Source organism: Heterocephalus glaber, unplaced genomic scaffold (assembly GCF_053883595.1).
Source record: "Heterocephalus glaber isolate CG9 unplaced genomic scaffold, H.glaber_assembly_v1.0 deba00001861, whole genome shotgun sequence".
Lineage (NCBI taxonomy): Eukaryota > Metazoa > Chordata > Mammalia > Rodentia > Bathyergidae > Heterocephalus > Heterocephalus glaber.
Genome location: NW_028258501.1, coordinates 992,536 through 1,018,697, shown reverse-complemented (window position 1 = coordinate 1,018,697; position 26,162 = coordinate 992,536). Strand labels below are relative to the sequence as shown.

At 58.6% G+C, this 26,162-nt stretch overlaps 2 protein-coding genes across 6 annotated transcripts in view; one reads left to right on the top strand and one right to left on the bottom strand.

Annotated features, from left to right (window-relative positions):
- The window catches only part of Ikbkg (inhibitor of nuclear factor kappa B kinase regulatory subunit gamma), an 18,261-nt gene extending 3,381 nt beyond the window's left edge, over window positions 1–14,880 (bottom strand). Inside the window, exons 1-9 of one of the 3 annotated variants that reach the window (XM_004875020.4) lie at window positions 14,605–14,880; window positions 6,927–7,128; window positions 5,453–5,664; window positions 2,732–2,850; window positions 2,124–2,276; window positions 1,528–1,624; window positions 579–722; window positions 224–366; window positions 47–108 (exon numbers count right to left, since the gene is read on the bottom strand). In XM_004875020.4, coding sequence (XP_004875077.3) covers window positions 47–108; window positions 224–366; window positions 579–722; window positions 1,528–1,624; window positions 2,124–2,276; window positions 2,732–2,850; window positions 5,453–5,664; window positions 6,927–7,128; window positions 14,605–14,793 — 1,321 coding nt within the window. In that variant the 5' untranslated portion in view covers window positions 14,794–14,880. Of the gene's footprint in view, window positions 1–46; window positions 109–223; window positions 367–578; window positions 723–1,527; window positions 1,625–2,123; window positions 2,277–2,731; window positions 2,851–5,452; window positions 5,665–6,926; window positions 7,129–10,135; window positions 10,324–14,604 lie in introns of those variants that run through there. The other 2 variants (XM_087204077.1, XM_004875021.4) reach the window with 2 other exon arrangements.
- On the top strand, window positions 10,412–26,162 carry G6pd (glucose-6-phosphate dehydrogenase). Of its 3 annotated transcripts, none has more exons than XM_004875022.4 (13): window positions 10,412–10,809; window positions 11,683–11,810; window positions 19,121–19,158; window positions 19,237–19,345; window positions 19,751–19,968; window positions 20,805–20,963; window positions 21,091–21,216; window positions 21,344–21,437; window positions 21,524–21,710; window positions 21,812–22,047; window positions 22,130–22,206; window positions 22,284–22,376; window positions 22,498–22,986. In XM_004875022.4, the coding sequence occupies exons 1-13, from the start codon at window positions 10,503–10,505 to the stop codon at window positions 22,586–22,588; spliced, it is 1,863 nt and encodes a 620-aa protein (XP_004875079.3). In that variant the 5' UTR covers window positions 10,412–10,502; the 3' UTR covers window positions 22,589–22,986. The 3 variants fall into 3 exon arrangements, with proteins under 3 accessions (XP_004875079.3, XP_004875082.1, XP_021107999.1); XM_004875025.4 differs by having other exon boundaries at window positions 10,591–11,100; window positions 22,498–26,162; XM_021252340.2 differs by lacking the exon at window positions 10,412–10,809 and adding an exon at window positions 10,985–11,076 and having other exon boundaries at window positions 11,675–11,810.

Sequence of the window (26,162 nt, the reverse complement as noted above, 5' to 3'; positions counted from 1 at the left end):
GAGCCGGGGCCGGGCTCCTGATACACACCTGATGCACACCACTCACCAGAGGTAGGGGGCAGTGCAGGCTGCGGGACCTCTACATGCCGCTTCCTCAGGTCCTCGATCCTGGGGAGATGCCAACTGTCCGCTCAGTGTGTATGCAGGCAGGGCTAGGAGCTCCCCCCGGAGTGGCCACGGTCCCTGGGGCAGGGCAGAGGGCCAGGGCCCACACCAGCCCCACCTGGCCGACTCCTGGCAGCTGGCCTTGAGCTTGCCGAACTCGCGCTGCAGCTGGTCCAGCTGCTCCTGCAGCACCTCCTTCTTCTCTGCCAGTTTCTCCCGGGCCTGCCGCTCTGCCTGGAAGTCGGCCTTGTAGATGTCCGCCTGGCAGGTATGAGAGGGACGTGCCACTAGCCACTAGTGGGCCCTCCTGGGCCCTGGGGACAGAGCTGAGCCACCCCCACCCCTGGCCCCAGCCCCTGGCAACAGAGGGAGCAGACGGGCCAGCAAATGACCCCACAGGCACAGAGAGGCAAGGGAAGTGTGGCCCACAGAACACGAGGCCACTCGAGACGACATCTACAGGAGGGCTTCACCTGTGCCTTTAGGACTGGCACCGTCTCCATCACCATCTTGTGCTGCTCAGCCTCCTCTTTCAGCTTGTCAATCACCTCCTGCTTGGCCACAAGGGCCTCCTCGGCCTGCTGCAGCTGCTGCTTCAGGTCCTCCAGCTGCATCCCCTAGGAGTTCCGGGGCACTAATACAGTGAGGACGGCAAGCAGCCAGAGCAACGGAGCCGGTCATGCGACCCCACTACTGTGTGAGGAGAGGAGAAGCCCGTGTCCCACCCCAGCCCAGGACAGGATGCGGCAAGGTTCTCCTTGGGACTGAGGGGACCTCTGAGGCCATGGGGCGCCACCTCCCCCATACTCGTTCCCCTCAGAGTCACCAGCCGGATAGACCTGTGACCCTTCGAAGACAGGGTCACCCTCCTCCCCTGCACACACAGCTGAGCCACCTCCTATTGGTCCCCCACTCTGGCACCTAGGCAGAGCCCACTTGTCCCACAGGGGCCCCACACGTAGACACATGCACATGCGCACTCTCCCAAGACTGACTTCCCCCTGGAGATTAAGTGGCCATTTTTATAACTAACTCTTCCTCCTGTGACCTGGTTTGAGGCATAATCCTTACAAATCTCCTGTGGATGCATTCACATTGACAATGTCCTTCTTGACACGTAATCACCAGTTTAGGGCTGGTGAGGACAGACTAGGAGAGGGCTCCCAGCTGCCTTGCCACACCAGGGTACAAGCATTCCTCAGACGTACCCTGGCTCAGGAAACCTGGCCTCAGCAACAAGTGTATCTCCTGCCCTCCAGGGAGAGAATCCCAAGGGTGGGGCCAAGCCCACCCCAAGGCCTGTCCAGTGGCCTTTCCTGAACTGGCCCAGCTACACACACTGTCCCTCCCAAAGGCCAAACTGTGTTGTGGTGACAGGAAGGGCCAAGGCTCACCCTGGATGGCCCAAGCCGCCATACTCACTCGCTTGCGCTCACCGCTCACCACGCTACTTTTGATGTGGTTGTCATAGTCCTGGAAGAGCTGGTGATAGGCCACCTGCAGCTGGGCCAGCTTCCGCCTGTGAACAGGAGCTGTGGCTGGTCTCAGGCCTGCATCTACCTCCCAGAGCCGGAAGGGGACCTCCAGGCACACAGCTGGGCCCCCTAAGGCCGCCACCTCTGAGACAGCCCTGCAAGTATTTTCCACAACTGACATGGTCACTTACATCATATCACTTTCTTTAAACCCAACATTTTATAATGTTTGTACCAAGGGCACAGATGGAGCATGCTGGCAGAGCCCCTGTCCAGCATGTGCAAGGCCCAGAACCAAAAGGAAGATAAGGAAGTGAGGTGACTGTAATCAAACGGACTCAATCTGTACTCTTCAAAAGCATCAGCTTCACACAGTGCACAGAAAGGCAAGGAGGCCGCCCTGGATTAAAAGACACTGAAAGGGCACACGGCGGGAAAGCAGCAGCACAGCCATGCGGTAGACGATGCATGGGGACTGTGGCACAGCCAATCCCTGGGGCCCAGAGACCCGTGGCTGGGTGGGACGCCCTGGTGCCCACTCACTTCTCCTCTGAGGCGGCCTGGCGCTCCATACGCAGTGCAGCCTCCATGCTCTGGTTCTGCATGCGCAGCTGATCCACCTGCACACTGTGCTGCTGCTGCAGCACCTCACGCTCCTTCTCCAGCTGGCGCACCTGCTCACTGGCCACCCGCGCCCTACACAGGAGAAGGCACACTGAGGGCCAGGCACCTTGCACCCCCTGCACTGGGAGGGCACCCACATGTGGAAGACATAACAAGGCAGTGAGAACCACAGTAGCATCCCTGCCCTCTGACCCAATGTCCCACTTATGGCCACTAGACCCCCTGTGCAAAAGAGGCAGGCATGAGGCCAGGCTGCGCTGTGCCAATCTGTCCGAGCCCCAAGGCCTACGCGGAGCACCCGCCTTCCGCTGTGCAGGTTAGGTATCTCAGTGCACACCTGCCACAGGCCCCATGTGACCTGCCTGCCAGATGAGAGGGGATGCTGCATATCCGCAGGGTGCTCTGCGAGGCTTCTGCAGTCTCCCTGGGCCCCTGCACTGGCACTGTGTGACTCTCAGCCAGGACGGCAACCATCCCCAGAGACGCACCCATGGTACTGGGGCTGGGGCCCATGAAATGCCACTCACCTGGCCTCCAAAGCCTGCCGTTCCTTGGTGGCGGACTCCAAGCGGCTCTGGCTCTCCTGGAGTTCCCCCAATAAGGATGTCACCTGGGCTTTCACAGAAGCCTTGTCCTCAGCCATCTGCTGCAGTAGAATCACTTCCTGTCAGCACTGCTTTCTCCCAAGGCCTGCGGCAGCCCAGGAGCAGCTGAGGCCCACACACCTGAAGGCTTCTCTCTTGCACCCAGCACCCCCAAACCCAGGCACGCCAGTGCCTCAGGGACCCAATAGCCACCTGACCCCCCAGTCGCCACCCCTACCCTCCCTACTGGCAGATAGGTATTCCTCAGTGTCCCACCACCCCACTTGTCCCATTCCACCTCTGGCAGCTCCCCAAGCCAGCAAAGCAAGCCAGGCAACAGAAAAGGATGGATTTCTAGGACCCCTCGCCTCCAGAGTCTCCGCCCCATCCCTGTGGCTGAGGTGACAGAGGAGACCCCAAAGGGATGTAGGGGCACAGAGCTCCTAGAGTCCTGGACACTGCAACAGCTTTGCTACTGCCCTGGCTACCAGACCATGTGGGCTGAACATCGAGATCACATGGCTGTGGCCCCAGCAGGAACCTTTCAGCTGCTTTGGGACCTGAGGATAGCAACAAAAACACAGGCCCTGGGGCCGGGGATTTATCTCAGTGGCACAGCGTCTGCCTGGCACGTGCCTGGCAAGTGCAAGGTCCTGAGTTCAATCCCCAATACCAAAAAAAACAGGCCCAACCCACAGCTTCGAGAAGGTGAGAGGCTTGGCCAATCAGGGAATCTTACTGGCTGCTGAATCTTAGGAAACACCAAGAACTGCAAAAACCGCACAGCATGCAATGCCCTGCACTGTGGCCTGACCAAATGCAACACAGCTCCTGGCAGCCCTGGCCACACTCCTAGGATGGCCCAGGCCCTGCCCCGGTCTGTCTGGGGACCTCTGGCCGCACCTGACACAGGCCTCTGATCTTCCCTGGAGCCCTTGCTGAATCCTTCTGTCCCTCTGAGATGCCTGCATGTGCCACACTTCAGCAGTGTCCCTCTCAGACCTGAGAGCAATCCTTTGACATGAACTACCAGAAGGAGCAGGACCAGAGTGTCGAGGGCTCCAGGGGAGGGCATGGTTCTAACTCTGTTTTATCTCTCACTGACACCCTTAGTCATTTTTCACTTGAGCTTCCTTCCCCACCCAACACACTTTCTCCCTCCCTCCCTGCCTCCTTCCCTCTCTCTCATCTTTAGATGCTGGGGATAGAACCTGTCATGCTCTGGATCAAGAATGTCCCCAAATGCCTGTGCCCAGAGGCGGGGCTTTGGAAAGTGACTGGATCACAGGGTGCTGTAATCATCAGCAAATTCACCCATGGATGGGTTTGTGGCTGATGTGCTGTTGGAGCAAGGGGGTGCTGCTTGGTCTCTGCTTCCTGGCTGCCATGGGTGAGGAGCTCTCCCCCACCAGGCCCTTCTACCACGCTGTTCCTGCCTTGGAGCAGCTGACCAACCGTGGACTGAACCCTCTGAAGCTGAGAGCCAAACAATCCCTCCTCCTTTAAGCTGTCCCAGCGCCCAGAAAGTGACAGGACCCCAGGGCCCATGCATGCTAAATGCACTCTCCACCTCTGAGCCACACTGCAGCCCCTGGTCTCTCTAGGACCCCCGGTCACCTCTGCAGGTGCTCCCAGAGCTCAGCTCTTTCTCCGCTGCCAGTCGTCACTGAACAGTCTGTTATTGGGGCTCTGATAAATGCCCACTTTTGTTCCTATTTGACACTGGAGTCCTTATACAAAGAGGGGAGGGAACACACAGGGAGGTGGCCTTGAGATGACAGAGGCAGAGGCTGCCAGCCCAGGAGTGCCAAGGACCGCTGGGCCCCCCAGGCGCTGGGCCAGGTTCCTGCATGACCCCTAGAAAGAACCCAGCCTGCCACACCTTCACCTCAGACCCCTAGACCCCAGAACTGTGGGACAAGAAAATTGCTACTGTTTAGGTCCCCAGTGTGCCCTGGCAAACTCACATAAGTCCCCAACAGGAAAGCAATACCCTGAGCCAGGCACTGCCCACAGTGAGGTGCCCATCCTCCAGGGCCCCTTCTCCCTGCCCTGTCCCTCCCAGACTTCGCACCCCTGCTTACCTACTATCACTGGAGTCCTACCACTGGCCAAGTCAGATAGGCTAAGGTATTCTCCTTTGCCCACACTGAGCATCCCATCCTTTGGGGACAATAACTCCCAGGACCGGGCCACACCGTGAGCCTGGGGGCCCCACCCAGGCAGGGACTAAGCCCCCAGAAGACCCTGCCGGGTGAAAGTGCCCTAGTTTACTGGGGCCTGAGGTCCTGCCAGGCAGTCTACGCTGGCACCACCATGCACGTAGGCACCTTGGGCAGCACAGTGCCACTCGGCGCTCCCAGCCTACACCACCCACCCAGTAAGACCCCCAGACACAGGGCTCGGGGGGGCTTCCTGGGCGACAAGGCCGCACACAAGCCACCTGCACCTCACCTCCCAGGCCCCCAGACACTCCCGCCTGGCCACTCCTGGCCCCTGCCCCAGACACCTGCACCAGGGTGTCCTCTTGTTAACAGTCTGTGGGGTCCCAGAGTCCCCCGTGAGCCAAGCCTGCTGCTTTGGGGGACCCCCAGCCACAGGCTCCTTGCAACTTTCTGAACACAACAGGGTTCCCCAGAGTGACCCAGCCTGCTCATCAGCTACCTGCTGACATCTCTTCAGCTGCTCCACCTCCTGCACAGCCTGCTCCTTCTGCTTCCTCAGCTCCAGCTTCTCCAGGCTCAGCCTCTCCACCAGCTTCCTGGCCTCCTGGAACTTGCACATGATGAATTCCTTCTCCTCCCTCTGGCTGGCCTGGAAGTGCAGCAGCTCCTCGCAGCGCTCACGCAGCATCTGGTTGCTCTGCCGGATGGCATCTGGGGGAGAGGAGACGGCAGAGGAGAGGTGGTCCTGACAACCCAGCCTGGGTGCCAAGCTGGGCTACCCACCATGGTCCCCTCCCCACAATGCTAGACTGCCACTCCCCAGGACAGACAGCCATCTAAACAAGATTTTTTCAAATCTTCCACAGTCATTACATGAATGATCTGTCCCTATGCTTCTGCAAGGCACACTTCATTCATTTGCTTTTGGGTCAGTCCAAGGTGCACCTGCCCTCCCAGGCCTGCATCTTTGCTGACTTCAAGATCAGGGTGGGGGGCCCCAACATGCCTGAAGATGGCCATAGGCAGACACTGCCCTTGCCAGCTAGGACATGAGGGCCAGTTGAAGACACCAGCTCAAGAAAGAATCCTATAAGGAAGGGGTGCAGTCCTCCAGGATGCGGTGTGCACTGAGCCCAAGTCCCCCAAAAGAATCAAGGCACAAAAAATGGTCATGCTCACAGTAATCCCTAGAGGGTCTGTGCCTCTGCCCCCAGCACCTCTGGCCCAGGTGGTTTCCAAGGTGCCCGCAGCAAGTGTCCTGATGATCTAAAAACTATGGGGTCACCTGGGCACTTGAGGCTCACTCATGCCAAAGGACCAGTAGGCCAGAAGGGGGTCCCTTCATCGCTGGGGGTCACAATCCTGAGCCCTGAGCAGGAGGGGAGGCAATGAGGAGAGGGTACAAGGAGGAAGGTATCATGCTAGGGGCGGGGTGAAGCTGCCCCTGAATACCAGTGCCAGGATGGGGTGGGGGGCGTTCCAGAAATACACAGGGTGGCCTAGGAAATTACTCAGTCCCCAGCCACCCGCCCGAGAACAGAAGGCCTCCCACTGAGGCCAAGACCCAGCCAAGGTGGTGACTGATGATGACCCTGGTACTGACTAATGACACTGAAATGGTGGCTTCCCAGGGGAGCCAGGCCCCTTTTCAGAGCAGACCACACCCCTCACTGACCTGACAGCACTCCTGGATGGCCCAGGGCAGGGACACAGGCCCAGCCACATGTGCCCAACTGGGAAGGCCATGTCACCTCTAGCAGTCCCTGTTCTCCCTGTGCTCACCTCGCCCCTTCTGCTGTCCTTCCCCAGTCCTGGTCCTGAGACTCCTCTAAATACGCTTACTTGCACACTCATCTCACTCAGGATCTGCTTCAGGGAGCCCCAGCTGAAATGCAGAGAGGCTGAGCCGCTGCAAACACAGATGCAGAGGTGCACCCCCCCCACCACCCCCCAGCCCCCACCCCCATCCTTACCTCGGAGTTCATGATTCTCCTCCAGACAGCGCTGGAGGGCCTCAGGGCTGCCCTGCTCCGCGCGCAGCTGCAGCATCGCCGGCTTCCCAAGAGAGGACTCTTCACCCAGCACGTCCTGGTCCCCTGCTGGGCCACCGCTGGGCTGCACCATCTCACACAGCTGGCTCTTCCAGGGGTGCCTGCTCATCCACCACGGCAGTGCCTGGAGGAGGAGGCAGCAGGAGCATCGCAGGGGACCGTGCCACATTACTGCACTGGCAGGAGCCCTGGGCCCAGGCTTGCAGCAGAACGGCAATCCCTCTGTCTAGCATAACTAGATGCTGAAGTGGGGTTTTTGTCGAAGGCAGAGGACCATGGCCAAGGGAAATGTGCTGGGAACCGCCCCATCCACACACCTCTACACAGAAGGGGAGGGTCCTGGCCCTCACCTAGCATAAGCAGCTGAATAGAAGCCCTGAAGACCATGTGTCTATATCTTAACCCTCACAAGTGTGATAGTGCTTAGAAAAAGAGTCTTTTCAGGCATACATGACTGAAGGATCTCAACATGAGACCATCCTGGGTCACATGGGTGGATCCTGACAAGTGTCATTAGAAGACACAGGAGAAAAGAGAGGGAAACACATGGGAAGAGGCCATCTGCAGGTAGAAGTAGAGACTGGAGTAACGTGACCAAGAGCCAAGGAACAATCGAGCCACCAGCAGCTCCAGAAGACAAAGGAGGACCCTCTCCTAGTCTGTAGAGGGACCACAGCCTTGTTCGCCCTCTGATTTTGGACTTCTGGCCTGCAGAACTGTGAATTTATGTTATTTGAAGCCACCAAGCTTGTGGGCATTTCTTGTGGCAGCCTAGACAGATGGAGCCTGAGGAGCAGGGAGGGGCACCTCTGACATCTAGCGTGTGCCAAGGAACTGAAAGTGGGAGCTGGGATGCCAGCCTGAGTTAGCTGGGCTGCTGTCTGCTAGACACGGACAGCACCAGACTCTGACTGCCCAGAGGAAGGGGCCGACCCCAGCACAGGTATCCAGGAGCAGGAAAGAGCACTCCGACATGGAGTGGACTTGGTCATTTTGCCTATCAGCACTGGCACTGCCCACTCACACCTGGAGCCGTCCCAGCAGCTGTCCCCTCCCTCCTCCCACAGGTGCGTTCCCCCTCATCTTCCCAAACAGCCCACTCTCCCAGGTCCCCCCTGCTCAGGCCTTTTCAACGGGTTCCCATCCCTTCATGCTGGAGTGCCCAGGGCTCTGTTCTGAGGCCTCTTCTCTAACTACACTCACTCCTGCAGCAATTCCATCTAGCGTCCCAGCTTTAACTCCAATCTCAATGCCATTAACGCCCCCAAGTAGACCTCGCCCCTGAACTCCAAAGCAAACTCAACATATCTACTTGGAAATCTAGTAGTCCTCTCCAAACTAACTTTCCGGGGCTGGAGGCGTGGCTGACTGGTACAGTACTTGCGTGGCATGCCTACAGCCCTGGCTTCCATCCCCAGCACTGCAAAAAAGAAAAACTACCCTAAAACTCTCGACAGTCCCCAAAAGCCAGGTCTATCCAAAGCCTTCCAGCTGAAGGCAAATCCATCCTACAGTCATCAGGACAAAAAACCTGCAAGTTCTCCTTGAGACATGCCTCTATCTCCATCTCCCAGCACACAAATGATCCATCAGGAAACCGCAACATTAACTACTGTATACACCTACTGGGCCCAGTGGGCGTGTTGTTGAAAGTCCATTCTGAGAGAGGGGTATACTGCAATATTTAAACATGTTATCTGACACTCACTTCAAAATAAAGGGAAAAGGGATATGCATGCTCCCAGGAGCATTACTCAGAGCAGCTGGAGAGGAAACAACCTGAATGTCATCAACTCAGTCGAGTACAGCCACATGTTACAGCACAAACGAACCTTTCAGACACTATGCTGAGAAACAAGTCACAAAAGGTCATACACTGTACGATTCCAGTTATAAGAAATCTCCAAAAGGGCCGAGCATTTAGCTCAGTGGTTGGAGCACTTGCCCCGAAAGTGCAAGGTCCATGTTCAATCCCCCATACCCCCCCCAAAGAAGTCCAAAACAGAAGAAATAACTTAGAGGGTACCTAGGGCAATGTGGTGAGTAGGGGTGATAGCTAAAGCGTACAGAGTTTCTTTTGGGAGTGATGAACGTGTTTTGGAATCAGTGGTGATGGCTGAACACCCTCATGAATGTACAAAAGTCACTGAATCGTACACTTTAAACAGGGGAACTGTTAGGGCCAGGGATTTAGCTCAGTGGTTCCGCCGCCTGCCTCACAAGCGCAAGGCCACGAGTTCGATCCCTGGTACCAATAAATAAATAAATAAATTGGGGAACTGTATAGCATGCAAGTTGTATCTCTAAAGAGGCATTATTGAAAATAATGGGAGAGAACTTTGAGGTGCATAAATTGAACAAAATTAGGTAGGAACCGATAACAGCTAAAGCTAAGACATGGGCAATGGGATTTACTAATCTTCCCACTTTTGTACATTTTTTAATTTTTGAAGACTAAAACCCCAGACGACTACCACCCCCTGGGTTACCACAACAACCTCCTAACAGACCACTCTGCAGCCAGAAAGCTGCCTAAACGGTAAATGGGGTCACAGCCCTCCTCTGCCACGAGCCCCCTCCCCCAGCCCCCACTGCGCTCACGGCCCCACGAGAACAGCCTACAAGGCCCTGCACCATCTGCTCTCCCGTTCCTTCTTCAACTACTCTGCCCTAGCGCTCTCCGCTCTAGCTCTAAGCCCTTCTTGCAGGTCGGAGACTACTCGGGGCGACCCATTCATTCTCGGGACGCAAAAACGGCCTGAGGAAGAACAGGTAGCTACCAACTGTTTAGCAAAGCGACCTAACTGAAGCGCGTGAACAGAAAATATGCCAGAACTGCAAGAGCTCTGCCAGTAGAGGAACGGGCTGACCCTGCGGCGGCAGCGGGAGGGGCACAATCAGTCCCACTCGCCGCCCAAACAAACTGGGTCCCGAATCGGCCCGCTCCCGCCAATACTCTAGGCAAGCCAACCAGCCACACCCCGGCCCCTGGGCCGGTGCTCCCGCTGAGGACCGCAGTGAGGGACCAGCTGGGGCCCAAGCAGGAGGGGAAAGCCTGGTCGTCCGGAGGCGTCTCGGAGGCAGAGGGCTGCCTGCCGAGGGAGCCCTGTCTCGGAAGAAAGGGACCACACCTGTCAGCAGAGTTGGTCAGACGTGAGGAGGGCGGGAGCGGCGGGCTGCGAGCGCTCCTAGGGGCGCAGAGCTCCTGAGAAAGTGCGAGTTCAGCAGTCGACCTTCCCTTCTCCGCCGTGGAAACCCCCGCTTCCGGCTTCCGTTGTCGTAGCCGTGGGATCCGGAAGTAAAACACACAAGCTCCAACCCTAGGAACTCAGGAGGCTGCCGAGAGGTGCGAAGCCCGGCAAAGCCGCGGAGAAAGCCGGAGCCCGCCCGCCTCGGCTGGTCCACAGGCCGCTGCCCGGTGATAAGCACCCTCTACTTTCCGGGGCGTCGCCATCTACACGCCCTCTAGTCTCCCGCGTGGCAGCATCCAGCCGCTGGATGTTCGGCCCCAACCCCCGCCCGGGGGAGAACCAGGATGAGGCTGCAGGAAGCCCCGCCCACAAGCCGAAGGGGAAGCCGGGGAGGCGTGGCCACGCCACCGGCGGAAGTGGGGCCTTCCGCAAGGAGGAGGACCACCGCGGGGAGGAAGGGGGAAAGCGGGAAAACGGGCTGTCATGTGAGGCCAGGCTGGCCGCGAGGACGCAGGAGAGCCACACGGAGCCGTACGCGTGCCCGCAAGGAATGGTGGTCGCGGCACAGTGGCAACGGGGAGAGCGGGCGCAGAGTGGCACAGCCGTCCACGCAGGTGCCTGAAGGGCGACGCAGCCCGCGCGAGAGGCTGCCCAGGGATGCGCGCGCACCTGCCCTCTCCCCCGCCCCGCGCGCTCCAGAGGAACTGTGGAGACCCCGCCCCCGCGCCGCACCTCAGGCCCCGCCCCCGCGCGCCTCCCCTCAGGCCAGTCAGCTCAGCCTCGGCGCCCGCCCCCGCCTGTTAAATGGGCCGGCGGCTGGGCGCAGCCCCCGGAAACGGCCGCGCGATCCTGGGCTGTGAGTGCAGAGGGCGGCGGCGGCGGCGGCAGCGGCAGCGGCGGCGCAGGTAACCAGGCGGGCTGGCGCGGTGCAGGCGGAGGGGCGTGCTGCCGGCCGCTGCACTGCTTAGCCCTTGATCCGCGCGATTTACCGTGCTGGGGAGCGGAGCAGGATGGAGAGGGCCGTGATCGATCCCTTGGTATCTCCGGGGAGCCGGAGAAGGAGACCCTGAGAAGGGAAGGGGCTGGCCAGCGTCGTCCGGGGGACAGCCGGATCTGAGCTCCATCATCTGCATAATCTAACGCGCTCCAGCTTGTCGTGAAGTTTGGGGCAGAGTCTGGAGCGAGCGGTCCCAGGCACGGGGTGCGATGGCCGGGCGGGGTGCTCTCTTTTTTGCCTGGAATTGATGCTCTGCTGGAGATCCATTCGCGCGCCCGCCAGCGAAGGAGGCGGCCGAGGAGGGAGGGAGGGAGGGAGCGAGGCCTAGGAAGCCGCGGCGTCTCTAACCCGCGTCCCGCCTGCCCCCACTCCCAGCGAGGGCTTTCGGTCGCAGCCGCCGGTGAGGGCCCAAAGGACCCCTGGAGGTCGAGGCCCACTTGCCGATGCCCTTCTGGCCTCCTGCCTTGTCATCCAGCCTTTCTCTCACCAGACAGCATCATGGCAGAGCAGGTGGCCCTGAGCCGGACCCAGGTGTGCGGGATCCTGCGGGAAGAGCTGTACCAGGGCGATGCCTTCCACCAGGCTGACACGCACATATTCATCATCATGGGCGCCTCGGTGAGTACCCCCAGGCCTCTGATCTGGAAAGTCACAGTGAAGGTGGCATCACCCGGGCCACTGCCCACCCTCACCTCAGCTTTCACAGCCAGGCGAGCTGGGCTACACAGGCGGCACCCGCCTCCGACTGCGGAGTCCTGCAACTTCCAGGTGGTATCCAACTTCCAGGTGGTATATCTCCGTCTAAGTGCACTTCCTCCTCCGGGCGGAAAACAGGTGCCCTGTGTGCCGGGGGAATGCTGCATTGTTTTCAGATATGGCTGTTACTTGACCGGAGTCGAGAGGTCAGCTCTAGCAGCAGGGTCTGAGGCTCTGTCTGCCTCACTTCTACCAGTGAAGTTCCCCGGGGCCCGACAGCAGGCCTTCCTTTCATCACCTCTTGGCCATCACTCCCGGAGCCTGCTGAGGAACTGGCCCTGTGTGCCCTCCTGGCATAACTGCTAGTTTGCTCCAATCTAAAAGGCCAAAGAGTAGATGCCAAGGCAGAGGGGTGGTGTGCTGAGGGTACATGGCAGGGCTGGCCACGGTCCAACCTTGGCCTCAAGCTACAGCACGCTCTTCCTACGCCATGTTGCAGCAATACCTGTGCAGAGACAGATGTTGGAAGTGGTCTCACTTGTTTCTTTTAACCTTGATGCGAACAGAGATCTGCTGACCAAGTTACCATTTTTGCCATTTGTTTTGTTGTTTTGAGATAGGATCTTGTATAGTCCAGGCTGGCCTTGGACCTGCGATCCTCCTGCTTCAGCCTCTCCAGTAGCTAGGGTTACAGGTGTAGGCCACCTCACCTTAGCTACCAGATGGCTCTTGACAGAGTAGGCAATAGCTCAGCACCTCCCTGGGGTGTTGTGGGCCCTGCAGTGCTAGAGGAACTTGGTATTTCTGATTAGAGCTAGGAAAAGGAATGAAGAGACAGCAGAGGGGAGGAGTTCAGCCTGGGAAAGGGAAGGGAAGGCGCCGAAGACACTGTCCTGGACTCCCATGCTGTCAAAACTCTTAGGCCACACAGTGACAGCTACCACCTGAACACCTAGGACTCTGACTGTTTGGCCCTCAGTCTGAGGAGCAGGCTGGAGGAGATCGAACGAAACCCAGGACAAGTTCTCCTCCCTTCCAGTCCCCACCCCGCACTGGCCTGAGCATTGCCAGCAGTGACCCAATCATGGGGCTGGAGTGCAACTCTAGGCACTGAGCTCTCACTGACAGCATCCGAGCTTGCTGTGCAGCTTGCTGTGCGACTGACCTCGGGTGAACTGCTGGGGGTTTGGACCCAGCAAGGGAGGCTTTTGAAACAGGTGCCCTGGGGCGCACTGTGTTCTCACAGCTGGGGTTGGGCAACTGGTTCACTGTAATCCGCGGGTTCCCCTTTCCTCTCCTCTCTGCAGCTGAGCAGAGCTCCAGCGTAGAAATAGGAAGCGCTGCCCAACCTCAAGGAGCAGAGCAAGGCCTCTCTGAAGAGCCTTACTGTTTCTCCCTCCCCCCAACTGCGCCAGAGCGGGCGAGCAGCTCCCACTCGTCCTTGCTGGGTGCCTCCCTGCGCACAGGAGGTGGCAAGGTCAGGGCTGCTCTGGGAACCCTCGGGATGTCCAATTATTCATTCATTCAGCACACAGCGGTCAGGTGCCCCTTCCAGACTCAACAGCCCGGGTCCCTGCCCTGCTCACACATCCTGTGGACTTTGGGGAGCCAGGAACCCAAGGTGTGAGCAGACCTCAGAGGGGCACATGGCAGGGCCAGGAAAACAAGGCCTGCAGGTGAGGGCCCAGAGGGCAACCCAGGTGAAAGGAGGCACAAGCATCCAAAGCCCTAAGTCGAGGACAACCTCAGTGTGACCCAGAAACCAAAAGGAGGCCAGGGGCTGGTGGGCCCAAGCCCAGGACAGCGGGACAGCCTGGGGCAAGCGGGCTATCCTCTGCCCTTCCTCCCTCCCTCCCTCCCTCCATGGCCGGCTTCCCCAGCCCTTGCCTCATGCCCAGCTCCCTTCCAGGGCAAGAGGTGTCACTGGCAAGGATTAGCAAATGGCTTGGGGGTCTCTCGGAGTCCTCCTTCCCCGTGTGCCCCGCCACACAGAACTCAGAAGGAGCTTCCAGGCCCTTGACAGGACTGGAGCCCAGGGTACCAGGCTCCTCCACACAGTGACAGAGCAGCGCCGGAGTCCACTTGGCTCTCCATCCTCAGTTTCCCCCCCTGACCCATGGTGGCTACAGGCCTGGTGGGCACCCACGATCCATCCTAGCGAGGGTCTGGGTGCAAACTGACTAGGACTCCGGCCCCTCCTTCTCCTCGGGACATTTCTGGGCAATATGGTTCCCGCTGTGTCATGATGACGTTGGCACTCCCCCAGAGGCCTGGTGACTCAGTCCCAGGGTGTAGGAGGGAGGCCTTTTTGTTAGTCTTTCAGCCCGAACCCAGCAGCCCCCAAGTTCCCTGGCGTTGGTGGCCAGGGACCAGTTGGGCCCCAGCCAAGGCCTGGGCTCCACCTGCATGGCTCCTTGATCCCAGAAAGTCTTGGGGACTGGGTGGCCACCCCTTTGCCCCCCACTTCTAAGACCCTGCCACCACCATAAAGGGCTGGGGCTCCTCATCATGTCCCAGTTCTCCTATGAAGTCACTGAGTGTCCCTGGGCAAAGTGAGGGAGTGGCGAAGGTGAGGGGCTTCCAGTGCTGCCCTAACCCCTCACCCACGCATGGCCCATATTCCTTGTTCTGGAGGAGTCGGTGCCAGCTGGGAGGTCAGGGCCACCACCATGCCTGAGGAGGGCAGCCACCCCACCCCCATTGTCCTTGATCCTACCTCGCCTGTCCCTTGGGTGACTGGAGCCCAGCAGACTGCCACTCGACCGACCACAGGGCCTGAGCTGAAACAAGGTGAGCAGGTTCTGTCTCCAGTTAATCCCAAAGGGAACAGCAAGAGCAAACAGCTTGGGGTGTGGGGCAACTGTGACTCAGCAGACAGTCCCCTGCCACCAATACTGGAGTCCATCTGACTCCAGTCTACTGGAATTTGACCGGAAGCAAACACAGCCTGTGTGGAGAGCCTTGGGCTCTCAGGGTCTGGCCCCCAGCCAGCTTGCCCGAGCAGAGCAGGCTGCCCAAGTGCTGTAACAAAGGCCCCAAGTGGGGACCCGAGAGAGTGACGATGTGACACAGGAAGGTGGCAGCCTCAGCACGGACTGGAGCAACACAGAGGCTGCCAGGGTGACCACAGTGGATGTCACATGGCAGAGCGGTAGATATACAGATGGGTGAGGGAGCCCTGCAGGCAGGGAGAGTCCACCAGGTGGCATTTCCCTAAAGATCGCCACCGCACCCAGACTCCCCAAGGTTCCCATGGAACATGGCGGCTATAGTGGGGTCCACACCAGAGTCGGGCTTGGCCGTGAGCAGCTGGCACACTCCGGAGGAGGAGGGAAGGACTCAGTCCCCCAGGCCAACATAGGCGCCGTGGCTTGGGAATAGCATGCTATGGAGGTCATGGGTCACAATGGAACCCTGAAGGTCACCAGCAGGCATTGAGTACCAGTCCCCAGGAGTCCCTGATGGAAATGGGCTCATCAGAGTCTGATGCTCATGTGGACATCAAGCCACGTCTTCGTGTTGAAGGGGCTTGGCAGGGGGCTGGACCTGGAAAGCAACCCAAAGCCACCCAGAAGCACCTTTTCAGTCAGGTACATCTGCAGGGCTGCTTTCTACAAGGGACCTTTGTACCTGAATTCAGCTACTTTGCTGCCACAGCTGACTTCTGTGTTTGTGGGGGGGTTTTCCTTTTCTGTCTTTTTTTTTTTTTTTTGGTACCAGGGATCGAACTCAGGTCCTGGCACTTGCAAGGCAGGCGACAGAACCACTGAGCTAAATCTCCGGCCCTTTTTTTTGGCTTTTTGAGAGAAGGTCTCACTATATAGCTCAGGCTGGCCTCAAACTTGTGGCAGTCCTCCCGCCCCAGCCTCCTAAGCACTGGGATGGCAGGTTTGTACCACTGTGCCCAGCCATGGAGCCGGATGAGGCAACTCAGGGTCCCACACCTGTGCCACCCACTCAGTCCCCCCACACAGCGGCAGGGCCCCAGTTTCAATTACAGGGTCTGAGATGAAAGGGCCGGGGCCTATGGCCCTGCCGCCTGGAGGAGGGACGCTGCAGAGTGAGTGTCTCCAGAGGGGAGGTCGCCTTGGGCAGAGGAGGTCAGCTTCACTGGCATGGACCTGCCAGTGTTTCATTGCGCTCATTTCTCAGAGCTCCGGTTTCCGCAGTGCTCGTTGCTAGCACGAATGAAGTGGTTGGCTTGTGTCTGTTCACTCGTGTCATGTAATGAAAAAGAACATGGCTTCCCAAGCTGGGCCTCCCTGCGGCAGCTTCCCCACGAGTTGCCCCTTATGTCGCTGTCACCCCAAGGCTTTGGGGCTTGCTTTGGTTTTTATTTTGCCATCCTAGAGATTGAACCCAGCCCTTTTTGTTTTATTTTGTGGCAGGTAGGGTCCAAGTCGCTAAATTGCCAGGATTGGGCTAGAACTTGGAATCCTCCTGCCTCAGCCTCCCAGAGTGCTGGGATTATAGGCTTGTGCTACCACACATGGCTCCCAAGGGTAATTCTAACCTGCACCCCTCCTTTTAACCATCTTTTTTGGTACACACCAGCAGTAATGTGCACAAATAGTAACTGTGTAATCGATAGCACAGTATTTCCGTCTCCCCAGAAAGTCCTTGCAGGCCCCTCCTAGCAAATCCACCCCCTGCTCCAGGCCACCACTAATCTCATTTCCATCTCAGTACATTGGTGTCAGTAGGTTAGTGTCTGGAGGCTGAGGCCAGCCCAGGCTACACAGTGAAACCCTGTCTCAAAAAACCGAAAGCAGCAATAATGGGTTCGTGCTGCCTGCTCTAGGACCTTTAAGTTCGCTCAGTATTCTGCCTCTTGTGCCTGGGTTCTTTGGTTCGGCATAGTGGTCTGAGATCTGCCAGAGATATGCCAATCTGTCGCTCTCATTCCTCTGTCGCCACATCCAGTCCTTGACTCATGTGAGCACCATAGTTGTTTCTGGTCCAGGGCTGCTTGGCAGGAAGGCCATTCCAAATACACATGCGGGTGGGTCACCTGGGCCAAGCGCATTGCCGACCACCAGCCGGCCCCTGCGGCCCGTCACTTCTCACCCTGGGCAGGGTCTGGCCACTGTTAACCGGCCATTTTCTCCTTGGTTGTAGGAGCCGTGTGTGTATCATGGACACAGGTGAATGCTCTCGGGTCAGGCTTCCTGCTTCCTGGTGCTGGGGTCGGGGCCCTTGAGCATGCGGCGCCTGCACTCCAGCCCTCCGCTCGCCTGATAGTGTCTAAATGAGCAGCTTTGTTAACTTTGATTTGGTCTCCATTTACCAGTGTTTATGGTTATTGCTTTCTGTGTCCAAAAAAATCTTTGCCTATTCCTGTGGATTTTTAAAATCTAACACCCGTATTAAAGTCATTCACTCTGATCATTTATCTGGAGAACAATCTGAGGCGCTTTGTTTAGACAAACTCATCTCTGAGGAAGAGTGGTTTTCGCCCTCTCCAAACCTTACGCCCTTGCATTTTCCTGCACACACTACTGGCCGGCCAGGCCAGTGGCTCAGTTGCTTTGCAGTTCCCATCTGCAGTGATTTCAGTGTCATCCTAGCTGTGTGGTGTTGCAGGATCATTCCTAGATCAGCTATGCAAAGCCAAGGAAATTCCTTTTTGTTCCTGCTTTGATAAGTTTTTATCACAAAGACATAATCTTCTGAAACCCTTTACCTACGTTTGTTGAGTTCAGCAAGGTTGCTGGATTTTGTTTATTGCTTTTTTTTTTTTTGAGAGACATCATTCAGGCCGGCCTCAAACTCACATCAATCCTCCTGCCTCAGCCTCCTGAGTGCTGGGATTATGGGCATGCACCATGCCCGGCTCGGGTTGCTGGATTCTAGAAGTCGGTAAATAGGAGTAGGCAAAGATGTTTTCCTTTAATCTCTTGCCATGGTGAGGTCCCATGACTGACACTGGTCTCTTAGCAGCACGCCACCTCTTCACTTCACAGATGACACCAATGTGGTTGTGGCTTTGCCTCTGCACGCGTGCGCGCACGCGCACGTGTGTGTGTGTGCGCTTGTGTGTGCACATGTGTGTGTGCGCACTTGAGGGGCTGAGGGCTGTGCCTGGATGCCTTCTTGTTGGAGACAGCAAGTGGGCCCAGGACTGCTCACCTTCCTGCCATCTGCAGCAGGACTTTGTCCCCTTTTGCAGCTCTCTTTCCATCCGGGTTAGAACCCCTGCCGGTGGCTACCCCTTGAACTCTTTTGGTAGGTTGGCTTTTTCTAGAAATTCATCTCTCTCATCTGAGTTGTCTGTCAGCCACTGAATAAAATTGCTCAGAAAACACTCTTCTGAGCTAGGTATGATGGTGCAGGCCTGTGCTCCCAGCATTCTGAGAAGCTGAGGCAGGCGGGTCCCAAGTTTAAGCCCAGCCTGGACAACTTAGCCATATTTTAAAATACAAAATAAAAAAAGAAAGGGTTGGGGTTGTAGCTCAGAGATAAAGCACCATGGGTTCAAGTTTCAGTATGTCAAAAAATAAAGAAGCCAGGTGCAGTGGGGCATGCCTTCAGTCCCAGCACTCAAGAGGCAGAAGCAGGAGGATCACCACAAGTTCAAGGCCAGCCTGGGTGCATAGTGAGTTCAAGGCCAGCCTGAACTACACAGCGAGACCCTGTCTCAAACAAAATAATAATCTGCCATCCTTTTCCTGACATCATAAACTAAACATGTAGCGCATTGCTTTGAAGCCACCCTTGCTCTTGTGAGACTTGCAGTCACGAGGCCCCAGCTTCGATGTGTGGTACCTCCATCATCACTCAGGTCTTTTGGCTTTTGAGACAGGGTCTCGCTGTTTACCTTGCGGTGATCCTCATGCTTCAGCCTCCCTAGTGCTGGGATGACAGGCGTGCACTACCATTCCCAGCTTTATCATTGGATTTTTCTTTTGGTACCGGGGATTGAACTTGGGTCCTTGAGCTTGCAGGGCAGACGCGGAGCCACTGAGCTAAATCCCCGGCCCCATTATCATTAGATTTTGAAGAACTGAACTTGCAGGTTTCTTCTTGAACACAGGAGACACTTTAGATCAGGATGTGGAGCCCGGGCAGGCTCAAGTCGCAAGGCTTCTCTGGGGACCTCCGGGGACAGGACAAATGAGCTTGTGACTGAATGGGGACCCTGAGTGACCACCCACCTGGGTCACCAGCAGTGGAGATTGAGCTGGGTCCCGTCCCTGGCCTCTCTCGATCACATTTGTGATCTTCTGCCCTAGGGTGACCTGGCCAAGAAGAAGATCTACCCAACCATCTGGTAAGTAGGGCCCCGCCCCCACCAGAGACAGGCCTGGCCATCCCCTCCTCGGCCTGACCCCAGCTGTGCCTGCTGTAGGTGGCTCTTCCGGGACGGCCTGCTGCCTGAGAACACCTTCGTGGTGGGGTACGCCCGCTCCCGCCTCACAGTGGCCGACATCTGCAAGCAGAGCGAGCCCTTCTTCAGAGTAAGTGGCTTCCGGTGTCCCTGCAAGGGGCATGCTGCAGTGCCACAATAGGGTACCCCTTTGCCTGACCTTGCACTCCTCTCTGACCCCTTCTGTGCACTGGGGCTCAGTGTCTTCCCAGCAGATTGTCACCTGGTGTGGTGGCGCTGGAGGGAGACTTTCTTCATTGCTTCTCTCCTGGTCACATGTCCCTGAGCCCTGCCCCCTGTCTTGAGCCGCAGGTCCCTAGCAGACACAGGGTGACTGTCCTTCTTGCACGTTGGCACAGTGTATCTGCTGCCTGCCTCTGCCTCTCTCCCATGGGGACCCAGGAGCTAGGACAGCTGACATCAAAGGGAGACCACTGGCTGCCAGCACAGTTTGGGGCGGGGCTGGCGTCATTGTCTGTCTGTCCCTCTCTCCCAGGCTGCCCCAGAGGAGAGGCCCAAGCTGGAAGAGTTCTTTGCTCGCAACTCCTATGTCTCGGGCCAGTACGACGACCCAGCCTCCTACCAGCGCCTCAGCAGCCACATGGACGCTCTGTACCAGGGCCCACGGGCCAACCACCTCTTCTACCTGGCCTTGCCCCCGACCGTTTATGAGGCTGTCACCAAGCACATCCACGAGGCCTGCATGAGCCCCACGTAAGCCTGTCCCCTCCACCCTGCCAGCCTGTCCTGCCCACAGACCCCCAAGGTGGCCCTGGCCAGGAAAGATGAGCACCCTGCTCGTTCCTGCATGAATTCACTCTCCCAGAGAGAAAAGACTGGAAATGCAGTCGCTCTCTAACAGCCTTTGCTGAAAATGTTAGTACTGCCCATGTACCTGGGGCTCACATGCCTGTGTCCAGCCTCAGCATCCCTGGAGGTTCACAGCCTGTGAGTTCAGGGCCAGCCTGAACTGCATAGGGAGATCCTGGCGGGGGGGGGGGGGCCGCAGTTTCCCACTGGCATCACAAGATGGCAGTGTTGCTCCACAAAACACTCCCCGCACTTGCTCTTTCTCTGGCGCCTTCTGCGTCTTCAGAGTCCCTGCCAGGCCCGCCAGGTGGCAGTGTTGCTCCAGGAGAACAGGCTGCAACCATCTCTTTCTCTTGTTCTTGGCTTTGAACGCAGAGAGCCACATTGATTCTCTGTGAGGGACAGCAAAGCAAAGGGCCTTTTGTCCTTCTGAGGCCCGTGGGGCCGGCTGGGGCAGCATGTACCTGCGGCCCCAGCACTCAGGAAGCTGTGCTAGGAATTTGATGCCAGCCTGGGCAACGTAGACCCCACCTAAAAAGAGAAAACCCGAGGAGGAGCTCTGTCCTCGGTGGCCCTCCCCACCCCCTGGGGACCCCAAGCGGGGCAGGAAGAGAACAGGGCCAGTGCGGCCGCCAGGTGGGTGGACTTCTGGGAGGGTGTTGAGACTGCCATTGGGGACCAGGGGCACAGAAGTGTCTGTAGGGTGGGCGCCAGGGTGACAGGGCTGCAGCTCCTGGCAGGGGCTGGAACCGCATCATCGTGGAGAAGCCTTTCGGAAGGGACCTGCAGAGCTCCGACCAGCTGTCTGACCACATCGCCTCCCTGTTTCGTGAGGACCAGATCTACCGCATCGACCACTACCTGGGCAAGGAGATGGTGCAGAACCTCATGGTGCTCCGGTGAGGGCGGGGTGCTGGGGCCAGGGTGGCGGGGCCAGACCCAGGGCAGGGGCCACAGAGGCCCTGGGCAGCGGGCGCCATGTGGGGAGCTCGCTGCCGGGTGTCAGCTTCACCTGCCCTCCCGCAGCTTTGCCAACAGGATCTTCGGCCCCATCTGGAACCGGGACAACATCGCTTGTGTGATCCTCACCTTCAAGGAGCCCTTCGGCACGAAGGGCCGCGGGGGCTACTTTGATGAGTTTGGGATCATCCGGTGAGACCCCGCCTTCCCTGCCCTGGCAGCAAATCGGACAGCTGCCCGCCCGTCGGGGAGTCACTGTCTACTCTGGGGCCCTCGGGGCCCCGGCCTGTGCCTGAACAGTGCCGCCCTCCGTCCCCAGGGACGTCATGCAGAACCACCTGCTGCAGATGCTGTGTCTGGTGGCCATGGAGAAACCTGCCTCGACGGACTCTGACGATGTCCGCAACGAGAAGGTGGGTGCTGGCGCCGCGCCCCAGGAGGGCCCCAGCCGTGCCCACCCGACATGTCACCAGGGGCCTCCTGTCCCCACTGTCCCCAGGTCAAGGTTCTGAAGTGCATCTCCGAGGTGGAGGCTGACAACGTGGTCCTGGGCCAGTACGTGGGCAACCCCAGCGGAGAGGGTGAGGCCACCAAAGGGTACCTGGATGACCCCACAGTGCCACATGGGTCCACCACGGCCACCTTCGCAGCTGTCGTCCTCTACGTGGAAAATGAGCGCTGGGATGGTAGGTGACCCCGCGGGGTTCTTGCAGCACAGGGCTGGGCAGCCCATCGGAGTGCGACACACACCTGGGCCAGCCTGGTCCTGAGGTCACCCTGTCCCCAGGGGTGCCCTTCATCCTGCGCTGCGGGAAAGCCCTGAACGAGCGCAAGGCCGAGGTGCGGCTGCAGTTCCGGGATGTGGCCGGTGACATCTTCCACGAGCAGTGCAAGCGCAACGAGCTGGTGATCCGTGTCCAGCCCAATGAGGCTGTGTACACCAAGATGATGACCAAGAAGCCGGGCATGTTCTTCAACCCGGAGGAGTCCGAGCTGGACCTCACCTACGGCAACAGATACAAGGTGTGCGTGCGTGCGTGCGCGTGCGTGGGAGGCGGGGTTGGGGCCGGGGGACACACAGCCGCCGCTAACGCCTGCCCTACAGGACGTGAAGCTCCCGGATGCCTATGAGCGCCTCATCCTGGACGTTTTCTGTGGGAGCCAGATGCACTTCGTGCGCAGGTGAGCGGGGTGCCAGGCATGGGGTGACATCCCCTCCATGTGCTTCCATCCCCAAAGGCCACACCTTGTCCCCTCAGTGACGAACTTCGGGAGGCTTGGCGCATCTTCACCCCTCTGCTGCACCAGATCGAGCGGGAGAAAGTGCAGCCCATCCCCTACATCTACGGCAGGTGAGGGCGGGAGCACATGAGGTCCCAGGTGGGGGTCCCCTGTGCCCACGGCAGGTGAGGGCAGGCCAGTGGGGGTCTGGGGCCGGCGTCCCTCACGTCCCCCTGCCTGTCCTGCTTTCAGTCGAGGCCCCCCCGAGGCAGACGAGCTGATGAAGCGAGCGGGTTTCCAGTACGAGGGCACCTACAAGTGGGTAAACCCCCACAAGCTCTGAGCCCGGCCCCGCTCCTCTCCCCGTCCTCCCCGTGGCCGTGTCGGGAGGACTCTGGGACCACAGGCTTGGCACCGCCCTCGCCCTCGCCCCTCGCCGCCGCCGCATTCCTCAAGCACCGCCCGCCGCAGGCCCTGTCTGAGCCACCCATCTCCCCTGGGGCCTGAGCCACCTCCTCCCTGCACTCCAGCCCCAAGAAGGAAGGAGAAGCGCGCACTGGCCTAGGGCAGAGTTAGGGACAGTGGGGAGGCTGTGGGAAGCTCCTCAGAGGCGCCTCCAACATTCCCGGTGCCAGCTGGACAAGACCTCGCCACCCCAGCTGGCCTGCCCCAGCCCTGCTGCCGACCACACTCCAAGACCACCCACCTCCCCATCCGCCATTAAACCTCCAGCAGCCAGCAGTCCCTCTGTCATTTCCTCCCTGCCACCTGTCGATTCCCCACTGCCTGTGTCACCTGTCATCTTGCCATGGCACCTGCTGGGGCCACCTCACCACTCCCAACCCAGGGCCTATGCCAGCTCCCAAGGCTCCTGTGTGTCCCCTCAGATGCCCGTCACTCAGTACAGCTTTGAGTCCAGTTGCTTTAGCGGCCACTCCTTCAACTGCTTCTGCCCCAGCCACATCCCTGCCGTGCCCAGTCCTTTCAAGCCACACTGCCACTCCACAGAGGAAGAAATCTTGAGGAAGAGGTGACAGATTCTGAGTCAGAAGTGACACTGCAGAGTTCTGAGCTGGCCCTGTCCTGGGAAGCCTCAAAAATACCCCAACCTGGTGTTCACAGCAGAGGGTGTGCGTGAGGGGTCCGGGGTCAGGGCAAGCAGGGTCGCCTCCCCGTCGTGTGTCCGTCTCTTGTCAGGAGCCACCCTTGCCACCTCCACAGGCCACTTGTGCTAAGTCACATTCCAAGGCTCCAGCAGGCTGGTCCCCCGGAGAAGAACAGGGCCCCTGAGGGTCACCACAGCTTTCCCCTGCCCTCTCCGGAGCCAACAGCCCTGGTGTCATGATACCCGAGTTTGTGGCCTGGACCCGGGAGATGAGGCTGACAGGATGAGGGTCTGAGGGGGGCCATGTAGGAGCAAGCAAACCAACTGGCCAAGAAATGGCCCAGGAGGTCAGCCTGCTCCTGGCACAGGGCCTGGAGTGGTCCTTGTCAGTGGGCAGTGAGTTGGGGAAGCCAGCTTGGACCTGGCCACGTCATCTGGGCCTTTGTGTGTAGTTGAAATGAGGTCTTCTGGGCTCAACTGATCCTCCTGCCTCAGCCTCCTCAGTAGCTGGGACTACAGGTGCACATGACTGCACCCAGCTATCCAGGGATTTTTTTTTTTTTTTGAGACAGTGTCACTAAGTTCCTTAGGCTGGGCTCGAACCTGCCATCCTCCTGCCTCAGCCTTCTGAGTGCTGGAATTACAGGCGTGCGCCACCACGCCCGGCTAGGGCTTTTTGATGCATCCAGGCCTCTCCTTAGCCTGCCACAGAACCCGCTGCTCTAGGCCCAGGATCCTACAAAAGAAAGCCATCAGGAAATAGGAAGCTCAACTCCTTGATGCTGCGACAGGAAGAGGGTGATTGGAGCCTAGCCTGGGCAGCCGAGAGAGACCTTACTGTAAAAAGGAGATGGGGGGAAACGCAACAAGGGCTTTCACAACAAGGGGCCGTGCTTTCTGGTGGGCTCAGTACTGTAGCGTAAGCTAGGCAGGTGTCGAGCACCCTCCGCCCCACCGTCCAGCTGCGAAGGACAAGGACGCAGCTCCCCACAAGATGGCGGACCGCGACCATGCTGTCCTCGCAGGCGCCGCGCGCCACCAGGGGCGCCTTACACAGGTAGGAGCCGCCGTGGTGGGGAGTGCCGCGTCAGACGAAAGGGGGAAGCGGAGGTGCAAAGGGTCAGCCCCAGGGCGTGCTCCAGACTTTACAGAGTGCAGGGGACAGCTGGCACCTGACCTCCGGTGCCTCCGAGAGACAGGGGAGGGTCTTGGGGAGGTCAGTGTTGGCGTTGCTCTAGGCGCCTGTGATAGGAAAGCGCGAGGTCCCGAGTCAGGGCCTTCGGCTGTCCCCTCACCCCGGGCGCCTCCACACGGAGGCACAAGCATGAGACATTGAGGTGGCACCTTGCCTCTGGATGAATGGCTTCGACCTCCATTCTGGGAGCCCACTCGGGACCCGGCGAGGAGTGCCGTCTGTGCCTCCGCGCCGCCACTGGGCTCACGGTAGGAGGCCTAGTTGCTTTCGCATTGCGGCATCCTCCGAAGACCACCGCAACCACTTCTTGGGGCTGGGTCACGAGGGCTCTGCCCTCGCCAGCAGATTGGTCGGAGGATGAGGGCGTGGCCCAATGGGCTCCCTGAGAGGCGGGGCCTCGCGGGACGGGGCAGGGGCTGGGGGCACAGGCCCTTGAAAGCTGTGTCGGACCCCAGCCCCTTCCCTTAGCTTCCCGGGGCGGCCATGAGGTACACAGCTCTCGGGGTTGGGTCCCAGCCACAGGAAGATGACTAACATAAGGCCCAAGTCAAGGCTTTCAGTTGGCACCACGTGTGGGGCAGAGGCGAGCCGCTGCAGGTGAGGACTGTCACCTGTCACCTCGGCTGTGGGTGCCTGCACAGCGCTCCAGCAGCACCACAAGGGACTGAAATCGCACTGGGGCTGAGACACCAGGCCGGTCAGACAGACTCCGAGATGCCACTTGAGCTCTGTATAGCGACACAAATCCGCGACAGGGGGTCTCAGGAAGGAGAATGAGAGACTAGTGAGGTCATTCGAGGGTCACTTGCACTTGGGTACAGCGTGGCAACTCCCACCTGAGTTCAACTCGCCTAAGGTGCGGTAGGAGCCATGCGTCACTCCGCTCGCTTGCAGCGCGTACCTGGGGTGGGGAGGAAGGCTGGGCACACACTGCCAGACGCAGCGCCGATGCGTCTGCACACGAAACTATGTTCACACATGTTCTTCTTGCAACCAAACTTCCACGAGAAATGGGAGAACGGATATACTAATTAGAAATTACAAACAAAAAGCTGGGCGTGATGGCGCACACCTGTAATCCCAGCACTCCGGGAGGCTGAGGCAGGAGCATTGCAAATTCAAACACAGCCTAGGCAACTTAGCAAATTAGCAAGACCCTGTCTCAAAATTTAAAAAAAAAAAAAAATCCAGGTGTTATGGCACACACCTGTACAATCCCAGCACTCTGGCAGGCTGAAGCAGGAGGATCACAAGTTTGAGGCCAGGTTAGCTATTATGGTTTGGATCTACATGTCCCCCAAAGTCTTGTGTACAGAGGCAGGGCTTTTGGAAGGTGACTGGGTCATGGGGTGCTATACTCACCAGTGGATTCCCCTACTGAGGTGTTCATGGCTGAGTGTACTGTGGGGGTGCCCGATGGGAAGAGGTGGGTCAGTGGGGTCACCTGGAAGGGTGTGTTCCTCTCCCCGGCTCCTGCCTGCTCTCTGCTTTCTGGCTGCCATGGGTGAGCAGCTCTCCTCCCCCAGACCCATCCCCCATGATGTTCCTGCCTTGGAGCCAGACAACCATGGACTGAATCCTCTGAAACTGTGAGCAAAATAAACCTCTCCTCCTTTA